This window comes from Oscarella lobularis, chromosome 5, assembly GCF_947507565.1.
Source record: "Oscarella lobularis chromosome 5, ooOscLobu1.1, whole genome shotgun sequence".
In the NCBI taxonomy this organism is placed as follows: Eukaryota; Metazoa; Porifera; class Homoscleromorpha; order Homosclerophorida; family Oscarellidae; genus Oscarella; species Oscarella lobularis.
In genome coordinates, this window is record NC_089179.1 from 474,400 (window position 1) to 490,238 (window position 15,839).

Consider the following 15,839-nt stretch of genomic DNA (forward strand, 5'->3'; position numbering starts at 1 on the left):
GAGCCTTTCGTCTACGACGTTAGCGCACGCGACGTTGCGCGATTAATCACCTAATTAACATAGCACCCCAATTATTTAATTAAAATGTAAGCCTGAGTTGTACTGTAGGTCTGCTTATAATCGTCTAACCTTACAAGTGAGAGCAGTCAGCTTCTTGGCCTATATGCCATGCATCGAGAGCTTGTCTCAGAGACAGCCTTTCGGACTCTTCACGACTCAGTTGAGTGGTATTCCGTAGTGAGTGTGATCGTATAGGCACCCTACCCGGAGCCTGCGCTCCATAAGAAAACGAGGACGGCGCCATTCGCGACTGAGGAAGCGACAGAGACCGATTCAATCGCCTATCGTCGTATAAGGGATTTTCTTGAAATTCGCCGACGTCGGATACTTCGTCGGTGCTCGACTCGTAGTCTTCCAGGTAGTCGGTGTTTCCAGTTCGCTGCTTCCTTGCGCGATTATTTCTGCGCTCTGCCGCCGTGCCGCTGACGAAAGAAAGCGGTCGAGCGACCTTTTCCGAGCCGCGATCTTCGTCCGGCTCTTCGACTATCTTAGTCAGGGTAGGACGATATTCGAATTCCTGCCAAGCGTCCTGTAAAGGAAATAAAATACAAATTAAAAAGCGACTACTGAAGTGCAATTTACCGATAGACGAGATGATTGCTGTTGAGCCGGCTGAACGGGCGACGACGAATACTCCGGAGCAAACACAGGTGGCGCTGGAGGAATTTCTGGTTCGTATAACACTAAAGCGAGAAAGACAATGAAAAATACTCTTTTGATACAGTATCAGGAACGCACTTCCTGGATTATCCACTCCTTGGGCTTGGAGCGGATTCGTCTTCCAGTCCAATCGATCGGGTCGGGGCAATAGGGGTGCCGCGCTAATTGCGCTGATGTCAAGCGGCTCCTCTTGCGCTCGCGAAACGGACGACCACTCTTCAACAAACTCCATCTCGTCGTCGTCGTCGTTGCGAGTGCTTCGGTCTTTCCGCTTGCTACTCTTCTTGCGACTTCCGTGTCGAGACGACTGGCTCTTCGTGCTTTTCGTGCTGCTCTGTCGAGCATGAGCGGCGGCAGTGGCGGCGGTAGAAACGTTGTTTCCTAGCTCGATGTCCTTTTCGCGGCGCATGTGCTCGTGCAGCTCCCAAGCTTCGCCGAAAAATGGCGTGTGATTTCGGTAGTCTTCCGCCACCGAACTGTCTTTGGATCTCTTGGAGTTGACGTAGTCAAGTTGAGTCGAAAGCCATCCATCTAGAAAGGAATTGGGCTTTCGAGCCGTCCGAGGCTTGCGTTGTTCCGCTTTTCGCCACCTGCAATATTATAACAGTTATAAAATAATAAATTAAATCTTATCGCTGACTTTCTGCATTTTAGACAAACAAGTACAGCAAATCCCATGATGACAATGACCAAATTTACGGGTATCAACACGAGCGCCCACGTTGGCAGAGAGCTGGAAGCCGATTGGGAACCAGAATCAGTAACTGAAAGATAAAAAGCAATCGTGCTTCGTAGCACAACTAGGGAAGTCTCTCATTACCACTAGGAACAGCCGTTGTAGCATCTGTTGGACGACGACTTATTTTGTCTGTAGGATTAACTATGATAACGCCGCCGTGCGTTGGTTTAGGACGCGGTTGTGGTGTCGCAATGGTTAAGTTTTCCGTAGGTGGCGATGAAGTAGTCAATGGCTGAAGTGTGATTGAAATGTTAGGAGAAGAGGTATTTGCTGCTTCAAGTTTAGAGGTTGAAGTAGTCGCTATTTCAGAAGTTGAAGACGAGGCTGTTGCCGTTCGAGTAGCCGAGGTAACCACTACTTGAGTCGTTTCATTTGTAGAAGGCCAACTGGGAGTAGTCGAAGTCATTGCTGCTTTAGTAGTGGGAGCAGAACTGGTTGTCGCTTCTTCAGTAGTCGGGTTTGATGTAGTCGCCGTTTCACTAGCTGCTGAAGAGGTCGTCGCCTGTGTAGTTGAAGCTAACGTGGTTGCTGCTTGTGTAGTTGACGCTAACGTAGTCGTCGCCTGAGTAGTCGACGATACTGTCGTCGCCACTTGAGTAGTCGACGATAATGTCGTCGACGATAATGTCGTCGCCGCTTGCGTAGTTGAAATTGGAGTCGTTCCAGCTTCAGTAGTGGGAGCTGAAGTCGTCGCCAATTTGGTAGTTGACATCAGAGTAGTCGAAGCTAACGTGGTTGCCGCTTGAGTAGTTGGGCTCGGAGTTGTAGTCGTTGCCGCTTCAGTAGTCAAAACTAACGTTGTTGCCTCCTGAGTAGTTGGCGATAATGTGGTCGCCGCTTGAGTAGTTGGAATTGAAGTCGTTGCTGTTTCAGTAGTGGGAGCTGAAGTGGTCGCCGCTTGAGTAGTTAGAATTGAAGTCGTTGCTGTTTCAGTAGTGGAAGCTGAAGTGGTCGCCACTTGAGTAGTCGGAGCTGAAGTGGTTGCCACATTAGTAGTAGAGGCTACAGTAGTCGGTGCTTGAGTAGTCGGCGCTTGAGTGGTCACCGCTTCAGTGGTCGCCGCTTGAGTGGTTGGAGATAACGTAGTCGGAGCTGAAGTGGTTGCTGTATTAGTAGTTGAAGCTAACGTAGTCGCCGTTGTAGTCGCCGTCCGAGTAGTTGAGGCTAAAGTAGTTGGAGCTAACGTGGTCGCCGCTTGAGAGGTTGTAGATAATGTAGTCGTCGCCTGGGTACTCGGAGCTGAAGTGGTTGCCGTTTTAGTAGTTGCAGCTAACGTGGTGGCCGTCTGAGTACTTGGAGATAATGTCGTCACTGGCTGAGTAGTTCGAGCTAACGTCGTCGCCGCCTGAGTAGTTGGGGATGAAGTAGTGGTTGGGGCTTGGGTAGTCGCGGTTTCTGTAGTCGGTGGTGCCGTGGTAACCGATTTTGTTGTCGGAGCTAAGGTGGTCGCCGCTTGAGTAGTCGGAATTGCCGTCGTCACTGCTTGAGTGGTTGCAACTGTGGTAGGCGAAGCTGTCGTTGGGAAAAGAACTGATATAGTCACGGTCACTGTTGATGATTTCACAGGAATGCCTTTGTCGAAAGCTTTGATCTTGAGACTGTACATAATAATCGAAGAACTCAATTTCGTATTCAATTCAAGACGACCCGATGCCGAATTTAAGCGAAAAACGTTTCCATCGTTTCCACTTTCCACTTGATACGTAACACCATTCGTCTGACTGTCGGTTGCATACACAGTTGCAACGGAGTAGCCGACGCTGGCATCGTATGGCACACTGACGTCATAAGTGCTTTCATTAAATGTTGGAGCATCAGCATTCAAATTTTTAACAACAGTCAGTGTTATAAGCGTGGTGTTGACGGCATGCTCCGATATTCCGACGACCGGTCTTCGCGCAGCGATAACCGTGTAGTAGATAGATTTATCGGAGGCACTGGCTGGACCACTTTTGGCAAGAGTCACGCTTCCGCCCTTAATATCGAGTTGTAGAAGAACTTTGTCGTCGTTTTGGACGAGAGTGAAAATTTTGAGATCAGACGTGACGTTGCTGTCGACTACCAGGGGAACGTTTCTCTGGAGTGGGTCGTTATGTTTCACTCGCCACACCGTACTGCCGTTGGTCGCATTTGCTTCAATGTAGCCGTTGTACGGCAAATCAATGAAGAGCACTGGACCAGCTACGACTACGAAGAGAGACAGAAGTCACGAGATCGTGCACAATGCTACGAAAGTGAGGAAGCTAGAGCCAGGCGGCGTTAGTAAAGGGGCTGGGTTGAGTCAAGGCGGCTAGACAGATAGGGCGTGTTTCAGGAACTAAAAACGGTCAAATCTCTCAAGTAATCTTTTCGTTTCGGTTATCGTTGAGAGCCCACCCGAAAGGAAGCTACTGTCTCATTTTTGTTTTACAGTATGCGTTCCTCTGTCTTACTTGCTTCGACGTAGCCGGCGAGTGAAGATACGGCTCCAACAAGAATGAGGATTCGTATCCCAGAATGCGCCATATCTATAAGATAAGCTTCGTAGAAGCGGGAAACGCCCTCGAATTCAAAAGAGTACCTTGTCAATTCAAAGCGGTGGAGAATTTATTAAAAATTCGACAGAAGAGCGGTCTGACGCAGTAGAAAGCTTCTTTCCCTCCGGACGCCGTAGGCCAAATGGGTGACGACAAACGATTCTCGATCTATTCACGTGAGACAGAGACCACACATTTCGGAAACGCCCGCACATCTATAAAGCGATACAATCAATAGATCAGACTCAATTGACGAAGGAGACGGATGGACGAGACAGACACGAATTCATACACCAGCTTTTGTGAAGATACGTCAAAATCCGATACGCCAGAATGCTTTTCGTCGATTCAATTGCCGAACTGCATAGAATCCGGTCTCTTGGCCCACTTACGGCCGCCACGCTTGCCCCACGTGTCGCTATCATAAACAGGATTATCGTACGCTTGAAGAGAGTCGCTCGTGCCCTCGACTGCAGAATCGTACAACGGGTTCTCTTCTATGCCGGACGACTCGTAGATAGGATTCGCATCGTATTGCGGAGCACCCTCTGGTCGAGCCCCGTCGCTTTCATGCTCGAAAAAGGCCGGATTCACAAATTCGACTCCGTCTGCTGCCCTTTCGACGGCCGTCTGAAAGTGCGGCGACATAGCGGCAATATCGACCGACTGAGAATTTTTATCGAACACAGCCCTGTCTCCTCTGTATACGATCTGACGACGACGACGATATCGATACCAAGCGAGCGCGATGACGGTAACGAGCACGACGAGAGCTACAACCAAGCCGACGACGGCCCACAGAACGCCCGACGATGGCCCGCTTCCCGTACTTCGCTCGCTATCAATCTGGCACCATTTCCCGATCCACGGCGACGTGCAGTTGCACGTGAACGAACCGATCGTATTCCCGCAGGTGCCCTCGTTCTCGCACGGTGACGATTCACACTCGTCGCGATCGACGCAAGTGCCTTCGGCGCCGCGCTCGTACCCGTCGGCGCATCCTTCGCAATCGTGCCCGTACGGTGGCTCGCACACGCAGCTGTAGCGCTTCGGGTCGTCCGGATACGAAATGCACTTGCCGTCGTGCCGGCAGTCAGCTTCGCCCGATCGACAGATTGTATCGTCCGTATCGCAGTCGACGCCGATGTATGGATCGTCGCAGTCGCACGAGTATCCGTTGATGCCGTCAACGCACGTGCCGTGTCCACTGCATAGTGGACGTCCGCCTGCCGCTGTCGCCGCCGCCGCCGCCGCACAGTCATCTGGATTGATTTCGCACCGTCCACCCGTCCATCCCGGCAAACAATTGCACTTGAATCCGTTAAAAAGATCGATGCACGATTCGGTACCGTTCGAAAAGCAGGCGATCGTCGTCAGACACTCGTCCGCTTCGTCGCGACAGTTCGGCTGAGCCCAGCCGTCGATACAAGGACAGGAGAAGTTGAACACGCCGCCAAAACCGTTTCGGCATCCGCCGCCGCTCGCATCCGTGTGCGGACCGTAGCACGGATCGGGCGTGCAGTCGTCGACGTCGACGCATTGGCGACCGTTTCCAGCAAAGCCGGGCAAACACTTACACGCCGCCTGACCGGGTCCGCCTCGCGAGCACTCGGCGTACGAACTGCAACCGCCGTGATTCGTCTTGCAGGCATCGACTTCGACGATAATCACCGAAATGAATTGTTTGACGCTGTGGCCCGCCGAGTCGCTTCCTTGAATGAGAATCTGATACTCGTCCTGCTGCCAGGCGTTCAGATTTCCGCTCACTTTTAGGCCGTCGGCCGTCGTATCAAACGTCCCATTGCTACCGGAAAGAATTTGAAAATGAAAGCGATCGTTTAGGTCCGGATCGTTGAGTCGGAGAAGACCGACTAGATCGCCCGGTGACGCCGTTTCGTTCACTTCTATCGTTTTCTTTGACGTTTTGCCGATGTAGAGGTCCGTCGCTGGCTCGTTGACGTCCTTAACCTGAACGACGAGCCTCTGTCGAAATTTCAAAGGAGGACTGCTTAGTTTCGTCACTTCAATTCCGACGGAAATATTAGGAGTTTGCTCGTAGTCCAACTCGCGCGTCGTAACCAATCGACTGCCGTTAGTAATCGTAAACGGCGAACCGAGATCGTAAACGGAGTAGACGAAAGATGGGCGAACAATCCGAACGTCCGGATCGACGCAGTCGACGTCGCCGACGTACGACCGACTCGGCCGATTCTCGTCGACGCTTTTAGGAGCGAGAAGAATAGCCGACGGCGGTTCGGTCACGTCGACGACGTTGATGCCGACGGCTCGCGCGACAGAGAGCGCCGGCACGCCGCTGTCGGTGCAGAGAAGAGTCAGAGAGTACGTGCTGTTTTTCTCGAAATCGACGGCACCGACGACAACAATCGTCGCGCCGTTTCGAACTACAAACGGAGCCGTCTCGACGAATCGACAACGATGCACCTGATGAGCGTCCTCGTCGATCACGTACGAGTATCCGACGATCGTTTGAAACGGACTATTTTCGCGAATGCTCAACGTCGGCACGGTGACGAGGTCGCGTTTCGCCGCCTCGTCGGCTACCTGACGCGGACTCAACGTAGTTTCACTGACGATGACGTCCGATGGGGGATCGTTGACGTCGACGACGCCGACAGAGAATTGCTTAGTGACCGATAATCCTCCGTTATCTGTACACTGTATCAGAATGGAAAACGTCTTGTTCTTTTCGTAATTTAGCGTCGCATTTTGATCCAATGCGAGATCGTTGGCGGAAATGACGAACGCTCCGCTCGCGTCCTCCTTCAGCGAACAATCATAATACTGCTGCAGAAACAAATCCGGATCGGTGACTTGAATCGAAGATATTCTAGCTCCCGGGCTATTTTCAGCGACCGTCAGATTCGACAGAGTAATGTCGGTGGGAGATTCGTTCACGTCGACGAGAGCGACAACGAAGTCGCGCGTAACGGAAAGCGATCCCCACCCGTCATCAGTACTCGTCACCGAAATCGAAATACTCCGTCGGGTTTCGTAATCGAGGAGAGAACTGTCGGCGACAGCGAGCCGACCATCGGGCGACAAACTAAACGCCTTGACGCCACTGCGAAGAGCGTATCGATGAGTCTGATTAGCGTCCTCGTCAAGCGTATCGAGAACGGCGAGAAGAGTCCCAGTTGGCGTGTTTTCCAATACGGACAACCCGCTTGGAATGATTATAGTCGATGGTGGATCGTTGGCGTCGGTAATCGTCACCGTCACGTTGGCCGTCACGAAGAGTCCGCCACTGTCCGTGCTCATGATCTCTAGCCAGTGCGACGGTGTCGATTCGTAGTCAAACGGTGTAACGGTAAGAAGCCGATTGCCGTCGATTCGAAACGAAGCCGACGCACTGACGATAGTATACGTGAAATTATCCCCGACATCTTGATCAATCGTTGTCAACTGAGCGATTAGACTGCCAGAGGGACGATTTTCCGCGATCGTATATCGACCGTCGGCCGACTCGATCCCCGTTGGCGGATCGTTTAAATTATTGACGGCAATTCGGTAGTGCTGCGACGTCGAGAGACTTCCCTGGTCGAAACATTGGACGTTGATAAAAAGCGACGAAGTCTGCTCGTAGTCGATCGCGTCGGCGACGACTACGCGCAAGCCGTCGTCGCTTATTCGAAGCTTCCCGTTGGCGTCCTCTAGAAGGTGACACGTAAACGACTGCGGCACAAACAACGAATCCGGATCGGTCACCGAAATGACGGCGAGAGTAGATTGAAGTGCGACGTTTTCGTCGACGTCGGTTCGACTCAACGAAATTGCCGACGGCGCTTCGTTTTGATTGAGAACGAATATTTGAAAGACACGTTTCGCCGGCGGAATCGACGACCCGTCGCCGGCCGTCACTTCGATTATGTAGTCGCGTGCCGATTCGTAATCCAAAGGTCGAGTCGTCTTCAGAGCGACGGCACTGTGACTAGGGGAATTGCCCGTGTTTTCTAGTCGGAACGATTTCGTCCCGTCCTTCGTTATATTGAAGAGAACGGGACTTCCTTCTGGATCGCTGGCCGTCAAAACGCCGACTAGGGTGTTGTTCGGTTGATTTTCCGCCACCGCGTTGTGATGCAGCGTAAAATGCTCGGGCGCTTCGTTCACATCAATCACGTCAATTCTGAAGACTTCGAATTTCGACGCGCCTTTCGTGTCGGAAACGCGAACTATGACTAGATACTCATTATCGTCTTCGTAATCGAGAATCGCTCTCGTCTTCAAAACCCATTCTCCGGCAATGACGCCTAGTTCAAAATAGCCTCCGCCGTCGTCGTCTAAGAAATAGGTGAGAACTTCTTTATCGTCTTCGTCCGTTCCCACCACGTTGCCGACAATCGTGCCTATTGGCTCGTTTTCTCGTATCGTCGTCGAATTCATCGTCACGTTGATAGGCGAATCGTTTGAGTCTTTCACTTCTATGACAAACGACTTGGGTCCGGTCGTCGCGACGCCGTCAGTGCACGAGACGGAAATCGTGTGTTTCGCTTTCGTTTCGTGATTGAGCGATTTCTTAACTTGCAGCTGAGAACCGGTAACTTGAAAGAGTCCATTGGCGTCGTCCGTCAATGTGAACGTCAGCGAATCGCCGTCTTGATCGATCGCCGAAAACGTGGCGAATCCGCTACCGACCGGAGTCGCCTCGTCGACGATACGGTAACTGAGCGCAATTTTTTCCGGCGGATCATTCTCGTTCAGTATGCGAACGTTGAAATAGGACGTCGTCGTCAGCCCGGACAAATCTGCCGCCGTAATCGTCAATGTAACGATCGTTCCCAAATAGATCGACTCGTAGTCCAAGCCATCTCTAGCGACGACGACTCGACTATTTCTCGAACCCGTCAAATTGAAATACCCCGTCGAATCGATCAACGAATAGGTTACCGCGTCGCCGTCGGCGTCGCTTGCAAGCAACGCGCCGACGGCTTCTCCTCGACGAACGTTCTCGGGAACGCAAGCGTCGCCGACGACTTTGGAAGGACCGAGCGGCGACGGAGTCGACACGCACGCCTTTCCGCTCGACGGAACGAGTCGGACGTTCTCGGGCGGCTCGTTGCGATCGTCGACGACAATTGTCAGCGAGTCGGTGACAGATAAACCAGCGTTGTCCGTCGCCTTGACTCGAATCGTCACATTCGGTTGAGATTCGTGATCGAGACGAACGGAATTCACTTTGATCGTCGATCCGAACACGGCGAAATAGTCTCCGGGATTCGACGCCAGAACGAACGCGTGCGCGTCGCCGACGTCCGGATCGCTCGCGGCGAGCGTGCCGACGACAGTTCCCACCGGCGAATGTTCGAGAACGGCGAACGACGACAACGAGACGGACGTCGGCGGTTCGTTCAATCCGAGCACGGTGATCTTAAACGATTTGGTAAACGTCGCTCCGCCGCCGTCCGTCGTCGTCACGGTGACGGAAAGAATTCGTTTCGTCTCGAAATCGATTTTCGTCGCGTCGTCGACGATCAATTTGTCGCCGACGACTTTGAGTCGTCCGTCGGTGGAGACGTCGAGCGCGTACGTGTGAGCGTCGTTCGCGTCTTGATCCGTCGACGAAAGCACGCCGACGACGTCGCCGGATTTCGCGCCGCCGCCACTCGACACGTATTCCTTCACCGTCGTACCCGACAGAGAGATATCCGTCGGCGGATCGTTTTCGTTGAGGACGGAAATCGATATGACGGACGTGCTCGTCAGCGGAGGCGATCCGCTATCCGTCGCTTGAACGGTCACCTGGTGTCGCTTGACTGCTGCTTCGTAGTCGAGAGTTGCCTTATTGACGATCAATTGATTTGACGCCGAACCGCCGATTCGAAAATGATCGCGATCGTTAGCCAATAACTTGTACGATATCTTCTGCGCCGGTCGATCCGGATCGACGGCGTTAAACGTTCCAACGACGGTACCGTTGCGGGAATTTTCCTTCACAGTCGTTTTGCTTAGAGTCGGCGTCGCGGGTCGTTCGTTGACGTCGGTAATAGTGATAGCGATAGTTTTCGTTATTGACATGGCAGGTTTGCCGTTGTCAGTCGACGTGACTTTTATCTGATACTTCGCTTTCGTCTCAAAGTCCAATTTTCCTTTAACCACAATCGTATTCGACGTCGCGTCCAATCCAAACGCGCCGCCATCGCCGTCGACCAAAACGTACTGGTGAGTCTGACCGCTGTCGGGATCCGATGTCGACAGCGGTCCGACGATCGCATCAGTGGGCGAATTTTCCGCCACTTTGGCGGCGCCTACCTTGACGTCGGTCGGAGCACGATTCGGCACCGACGACGACCCGCGACAACCGCTATTGGGCGCGCTCCACCGACCGGAGTCGAGGCACTCGACGTAGGAATCGCCGAAGAGCGTGCCGACGCTGCAACTCATCGTGCATCGCTTCCCGTATCGATACGGCGACGCCGATCCATCGCACGTCGTCACGAAACCGGCTATGTGATTCGGCGCGCCGCAGTCGACCAGCGAACACGTTTTCTTATCGGCGTTCAATTGATAGCCTTTCTGATTGCACGCGCACGCGAAGGAGCCGATCGTGTTCACGCACGCCTGCTGACAACCGCCCTTGTTCGACGTCGCGCACTCGTTCGTATCGTCGCACGTCAAACCGTTCGAATTCAGCGTGTATCCCTTCAGACAGCCGCACACGTACGATCCGACTGTGTTCGTGCACGTCTGCTGGCACTTGTTCTCCACCGTGCGACACTCGTCGTAGTCGCGACACGTCGTCGTGGCGACGTCGTAGTGCTTTCCCGTCGGACAGCGACACGTGTACGAGCCTACTTGATTGACGCACGTCGCGTCCGACGGGCACTGGTTCAGCGACGACGACGCGCATTCGTTCGTATCCTGACAGGTTTTGCCGTCGCCGCGGAGCGAATAGCCGGTGCGGCACGAGCAAAAGTACGACGACGGCGTATTGACGCACTTGAATTCGCAGCCGCCGTTGTTTGCTTGGCATTCGTCTTGATCTAAAAATATTAATTGTCTGAAATACAGTACTCTCAATTTTTATATGCATGTTTTAGAGACGTGGCGGTGGTCTTAACGGTGTAAGATAGAATGCAAGTGTACCGTAGTCTCTAATCTGTGAGAACTGTACATACTACTCTATTGGAATCACTTACCGACACATGATTTTCCGTTTGATCCGAGTTTATAGCCGGATAGACAGGAGCATTTCCAGGTGCCTGGTTGATTTGTACACACTTGCCCGCATCCGCCATTGCCTGCGCTGCATTCGTTGATATCTTCGAAGAAGGCAAAAAATTGAAAAACAGCTATCTATCTATCTATTGAGTTTTCAACGATACCTTTGCAAGTTTTCCCGTCGGCTAGCAACGTGTAACCAGCCTTGCAAGAACACTTGAAACTAGTAATGGTATCAGTGCAAATTTGATCGCAGCCCCCATTTAATACCAAACACTCATTAGAACCTACGAAGAGAGGGCCGAGTCAAAAACTTGGGACTCTCATTTCCATGTCATACCTATATTGGGCTGACGGTCCGGATGAACAACGTGAATTCCCGTCGGTCGCGACATTCCTCCCGTGATTCGAACCCTATCCAATCCGGTGTCCTTGTCAGCGTGATTGAGATTGTGCAAATTCCAATCCGTCCAATAGATCCGTTTCTTGTACAACGACATGTGATACGGACTATAAACGGTCTGTCCGAGCAAGATCAACTTTCGATTTGCCCCCGACAAATCCGCCCTTTCAATTTTCCTATAATACGCGTCGGCCCAGTAGATGTGATTCTCGTCGTAATCCAAAGCAAGCGCATTAGGCCACCGAATTCCCGATCGCACGATGACGACTCGACCGGACCCGTCCGACATCTTCGCCTTTTCGATTTTCGGCACCGAACCCCAATCGCTCCAGTACACCCACCCGTTCGTCGGATCGAGACAAATCGCGCGCGGCTGATCGAGTCCCACATTGATAAGCGTCTTTCGTCCGTTCCCGTTCAAATCCGACGTCTCGATCGTGTTCTTGCCCGTGTCCGTCCAATAGAGTCGTCGCTTTTGCCAATCGACTGCGAGGCCTTCCGGCGTTCCGAGACTGTTCGTCACGACGTCGGTGATCGAGCCGCCGTTGACCGGAGCCCGTTGAATCTTTTTCGTCGCCGTGTCCGTCCAATAGACGTCGTTCTTGTTCAAGTCGAAATCGAGTCCCGTCACTCGACTCAGACCTCGTACGACGTACCGGTAGTTCGTCACGTCGATGTTGATGCGACGTATGTCGACCGTGTTGGCGAATATGAGGTAGGGAACGGCATTCTGTACAGCTAACGCTTATAGAAAGAGAATTCAATAAGATCAGGCAAAGGAACGCTGTTAGGATCCTTACCCGGTCGTAGACAGAGAGTCAAGTGGAGGAAGAGGATCAGGAAAGATCGCATCGCGTTTCCTCCTCTGCTTTGTACCAGGACGCGCCGGACAACAAACGCCACGACTCACGTGCCCATTTATCTCCGTCGAAACAGCCCCCCCAGAAGGTTTCAGTGAGACCTCAGTTGTCGAAAATACCTCAAGTAAATAATGTTTTCCATTCTAGTGTATATCGAAGCAAGCTACGGCTTTTCTCTTCTTCCAAGGCTTTGTTGTTATCCGGGCATTCGTCTTAGAGATGGCCGCCTTGGGTGCGTCGTTCAAAAGAAGGCTCGACGTACTTTCCAACGTCTCGATCCTCTATGAACATCGAACGAGTTGTTTAGGAGCTCGCATGTCCTTACGTTGACAGCGTGAGCGAAGACTGGATCAAAGAGCTTATTTTCAAGCCAGGCGAACCGCGAATTCGGCTCCTTCAGTGGCTCTTTACCAAGTAAGTAATCGAAGCGCTGGAGTAGCATCAATCGAGCCGTCCAGATTCGATCCCGAGCTTCGTTCGATCGTCGACAGCCAATTCGATCGTTCGGAACATCGCACCGACTCGAGAATCCAGCGTACGCGTCTCTCTCTCTCTCTCACGCCCTCCTTCGACTATTTCTTCTTTCACAGGACTGACGTTCGTGGCGTCAATCCTCGGTCTCTGCCGTTCAGATGACTACGATCTCATTCGAGTAGCCTACGAGATATTCGTCCATACAGTAATTATGGCCCATTATATTTTACCAGGGAGTCGGTGTGACCGAAAGTCGGCAGACAGAATTTATGAATCGTCTCATCGATCTTGTCTGCACTGCGCAAGATATGGAACTGTCGGCGTCGGCGGCGAGAGGTTCGTCTTCTCTTTTGACGACGACGACGATGCCGTTCGAGCCGACGTCGCTCGAATGCGCCCGGGAGGAGATGCTTCGCGCTCGGCATCTGATCAATACGATTGCCAATCACGTCGACGTCACCGAAGCTTTGACGTCCTCCTGTCAACTTTTTCCGCCCGATATGATGCAGATTTGTCGCGATCGCCTTGACGAGACTGTGATGAGTAGTACATCAAGGGAAAAATCAAGGTCACAAAAGTTAGTCTGCCAAAGGGGGAGAGTCATTTGCACGTCAGATAGAGAGAATTGTTCTTTTGGCTAGAGTTAAACCGCCAGGCGGTGAAAAACTTTCTTTGCAGGCTAAAGAATTGTCAGAGAAATTAGATAGTCTTCGTAATCAAGTCGAAACTCTCGAGGAAGAGGCGAGACGGTTTTTATACCTTCTTAGATATATTGATTATTTCTTCTCTAGACGGCTTCCAGTGCGACTGATCAAACTCGTCAAAGAGGCGTCGACAAAATCGGTCGGGGACTCGCCGTCTCGCTTTCGACTCTGAGTCAACTCGTTGCCAGCTTCTGTCACACCTACGACGCAGAAATGGAGCCGTGGACGAAAAAACGATCCCCTACCTTGTCAGGTAACGAAAGGGCGGGAAATTATCTAGTGCTTTTATCCGCGTCGTGTCTGTGCAGAAATTGGGCCGACCAGCAAGAGAATCAAGAAATGCATGAAAGAACTGAATGCGGTATGACTCTACAGTTCTAAATATTTCTTTTAGAAAAAAACGACTCTCTTTAGCTATTTGATGATCTTTCTACTGCAAGGAAAGCCCACGAGTCTCTTTCGCGTCCCATGAAACGTAGCCACAAAAAGGGTACTAACCAATTGGCCTATCAACTGTTCGAAGACGCTGCTCGTCAATGAAACTCTGCATTTGCGTTCTATTATCGCTGACTAAAGCTCTGTACATTTACTATAGACTTGTGTTTGGTTCTCTCGCAATACATTTCAGTTCCTACAGTACTCTAACTATTGTGATTGGCTCTCTTTCCCGTCGATGCGCTGCGGCTATTACCTGTCGCCTTTCTTTTTCTCCGCGGTTGACTGTCGCTTACCTTACGCTCCCCGGCGTCGACTTTCTTTTCCGCTTTCTTTTCCGGGTCTAAACGGGGCTGTCTATCGTCTGTCACCGGTGAAAAAGGTGGACGCGCCGAATAGACTATGCTGTGAGAATAGTGACGGCTGCAGATCGTCGGCGAAGCAAACACCGAGGGAGAAAGGCAGCTGTTGAACGGCGTGGATTGGCGGCACCAGTGCAGCATAGCTTGTTGGGCAACAGAAGGAGCTGAGACGTAGGAATTATCTGCGCAGAGAAATTGATAAAGGTACACACATGCACATGGGAATTTTTTTACGTGGCGCGCTGCGCTGTGGGAATGATGGAATAAATTCTGGTTGTTTCTGCTGTTGAGGCGTGTGCTTGTAAAAGGCTTCGAGGCACGAGTCAATGACATTGAATCTGAACAGTTGATATGGGATAAGAAATTCTATATTGCCCTCTGTACCTTCCTGACTCGCGTGACTCCCGAAATCCTTTTGCGAATGGATTCCAGTCAATTTTTAGCTTGGTTATCTGAGAAAAATTGTTACTCAAACAAAAAATCAATAATCGCCAATCACCTGTTGATTTTGATACGCGGTGACTGCAATGAATTCCGTCTCCGGAAAAGTAAACTGAACGCAATCGCAGGAAGACGAATACAAGTCAGATAACTTGGGCGGCGACTCGTTTTCTTTCGCCTCGACGACAATCAATCTCGGTCTATACTTATGCATGGAATTGAGAACGAGCTATAAGAGACGAAGAATCAATTAAATCGATGGGTGGAACCAGGTGTGTTTTTTTGACTCCTCTTGCCTGTTCGCTTCCATTCGTCTCATTATTTGTCAACTTGACTTTGTCAAACGACACGACCTGTCTCATCCAAATTGCGCCGGTCGAAGGCGAACTGGGATGAACGTAGTAGCTCGGCGGATCGACGGGCGGCGGATCCGATCGTCCGGCGACGAGCCAACGGGAATTGTGATAGCCGTACTTGTACCTTCGATCGTCGACGGCGACCATGTCCAAATACATGTGATATCGTTTCGTCGGATCCAGTCCGCTGATGTTGAACTTTAAATTTGGAAACATGCGTCTGTAAGGAAGAATAATAATTAAGTATTCACGATTTCCTGTCTCTGCACACCGCTCCCTGCGGCTACTTACCGGCCTGCCTTTGTTACGATCATCTCCGTGCCTAGTTCGTAAAATCGCCGCCACAGAGGACAGTCGTGCAGCTCGACGCGCGCGTCATCGAGAGAGTTCTCTATTCGCAAAACGTCGACTGCATAGGATCGATGCATTCGCGACTAAGCGACTTACTACCGCGCGGTCTTAGCGGACGAAACGCGGAGAACGAAGATCGCCGATGGTCTTCCTTTCCGGTGGGCGTCTCCGCGACGGCGATTAGCGCAGCCACGGAGAAGGCCTTGGCCTTCTTCGATAGCGCTACAGACGCCGTCGCGGACGACGACGACGAAGGCATTTTGTCTTCAGCAGCCATGCACGCGCTCGGTGAAGCGCGCATG

At 51.7% G+C, this 15,839-nt stretch overlaps 4 protein-coding genes across 5 annotated transcripts; 1 reads left to right on the forward strand and 3 right to left on the reverse strand.

The window, feature by feature from the left end:
* Positions 1-130: 130 nt before the first annotated feature.
* LOC136187150 (uncharacterized) lies at positions 131-4,161 on the reverse strand. The gene is made up of 7 exons (XM_065974685.1): positions 4,020-4,161; positions 3,892-3,966; positions 1,541-3,646; positions 1,361-1,484; positions 799-1,310; positions 643-743; positions 131-589 (listed from the first exon to the last, which is right to left on the reverse strand). Exons 2-7 carry the CDS (start codon positions 3,962-3,964, stop codon positions 131-133), a joined length of 3,375 nt encoding a protein of 1,124 aa, XP_065830757.1. The 5' UTR covers positions 3,965-3,966; positions 4,020-4,161.
* Positions 4,085-12,603, reverse strand: LOC136187146 (protocadherin Fat 4-like). 2 transcript variants are annotated; one of them, XR_010669857.1, is made up of 6 exons: positions 12,355-12,603; positions 11,492-12,298; positions 11,316-11,438; positions 11,130-11,252; positions 4,268-10,973; positions 4,085-4,190 (listed from the first exon to the last, which is right to left on the reverse strand). XR_010669857.1 is itself a non-coding variant. In XM_065974678.1 (5 exons), the coding sequence occupies exons 1-5, from the start codon at positions 12,404-12,406 to the stop codon at positions 4,324-4,326; spliced, it is 7,749 nt and encodes a 2,582-aa protein (XP_065830750.1). In that variant the 5' UTR covers positions 12,407-12,603; the 3' UTR covers positions 4,317-4,323. The 2 variants fall into 2 exon arrangements, 1 of the variants encoding a protein (XP_065830750.1); XM_065974678.1 differs by lacking the exon at positions 4,085-4,190 and having other exon boundaries at positions 4,317-10,973; positions 11,492-12,292.
* LOC136187179 (HAUS augmin-like complex subunit 7) lies at positions 12,493-14,226 on the forward strand. Its single transcript, XM_065974728.1, has 10 exons — positions 12,493-12,502; positions 12,562-12,672; positions 12,722-12,828; positions 12,873-12,949; positions 13,005-13,066; positions 13,122-13,465; positions 13,530-13,629; positions 13,680-13,845; positions 13,901-13,953; positions 14,007-14,226. Exons 2-10 carry the CDS (start codon positions 12,634-12,636, stop codon positions 14,130-14,132), a joined length of 1,074 nt encoding a protein of 357 aa, XP_065830800.1. The 5' UTR covers positions 12,493-12,502; positions 12,562-12,633; the 3' UTR covers positions 14,133-14,226.
* Positions 14,000-15,838, reverse strand: LOC136187175 (T-box protein 12-like). Its single transcript, XM_065974724.1, has 7 exons — positions 15,634-15,838; positions 15,478-15,577; positions 15,127-15,406; positions 14,889-15,059; positions 14,774-14,841; positions 14,624-14,727; positions 14,000-14,571 (listed from the first exon to the last, which is right to left on the reverse strand). Exons 1-7 carry the CDS (start codon positions 15,836-15,838, stop codon positions 14,234-14,236), a joined length of 1,266 nt encoding a protein of 421 aa, XP_065830796.1. The 3' UTR covers positions 14,000-14,233.
* Between the last annotated feature and the right edge of the window lies 1 nt (position 15,839).

Coding starts and splice junctions, on each gene's coding strand:
- LOC136187150 (XM_065974685.1), bottom strand. CDS start 3,964: ATGGCGCATTCTGGGATACGAATCCTCATTCTTGTTGGAGCCGTATCT. Junction 3,647..3,891: donor CGCCGGCTACGTCGAAGCAA/GTAAGACAGAGG, acceptor CTCTCTTCGTAG/TCGTAGCTGGTCCAGTGCTC. Junction 744..798: donor AGGAGTGGATAATCCAGGAA/GTGCGTTCCTGA, acceptor TTCTCGCTTTAG/TGTTATACGAACCAGAAATT.
- LOC136187146 (XM_065974678.1), bottom strand. CDS start 12,406: ATGCGATCTTTCCTGATCCTCTTCCTCCACTTGACTCTCTGTCTACGA. Junction 11,253..11,315: donor CGACGGGAAAACTTGCAAAG/GTATCGTTGAAA, acceptor CCTTCTTCGAAG/ATATCAACGAATGCAGCGCA. Junction 10,974..11,129: donor AAACGGAAAATCATGTGTCG/GTAAGTGATTCC, acceptor TAATATTTTTAG/ATCAAGACGAATGCCAAGCA.
- LOC136187179 (XM_065974728.1), top strand. CDS start 12,634: ATGGCCGCCTTGGGTGCGTCGTTCAAAAGAAGGCTCGAC. Junction 12,950..13,004: donor CACCGACTCGAGAATCCAGC/GTACGCGTCTCT, acceptor CTTCTTTCACAG/GACTGACGTTCGTGGCGTCA. Junction 13,630..13,679: donor TCGAAACTCTCGAGGAAGAG/GCGAGACGGTTT, acceptor TTTCTTCTCTAG/ACGGCTTCCAGTGCGACTGA.
- LOC136187175 (XM_065974724.1), bottom strand. CDS start 15,838: ATGCGCGCTTCACCGAGCGCGTGCATGGCTGCTGAAGACAAAATGCCT. Junction 15,578..15,633: donor TCCGCTAAGACCGCGCGGTA/GTAAGTCGCTTA, acceptor TTTTGCGAATAG/AGAACTCTCTCGATGACGCG. Junction 14,728..14,773: donor GAGTCACGCGAGTCAGGAAG/GTACAGAGGGCA, acceptor TCAACTGTTCAG/ATTCAATGTCATTGACTCGT.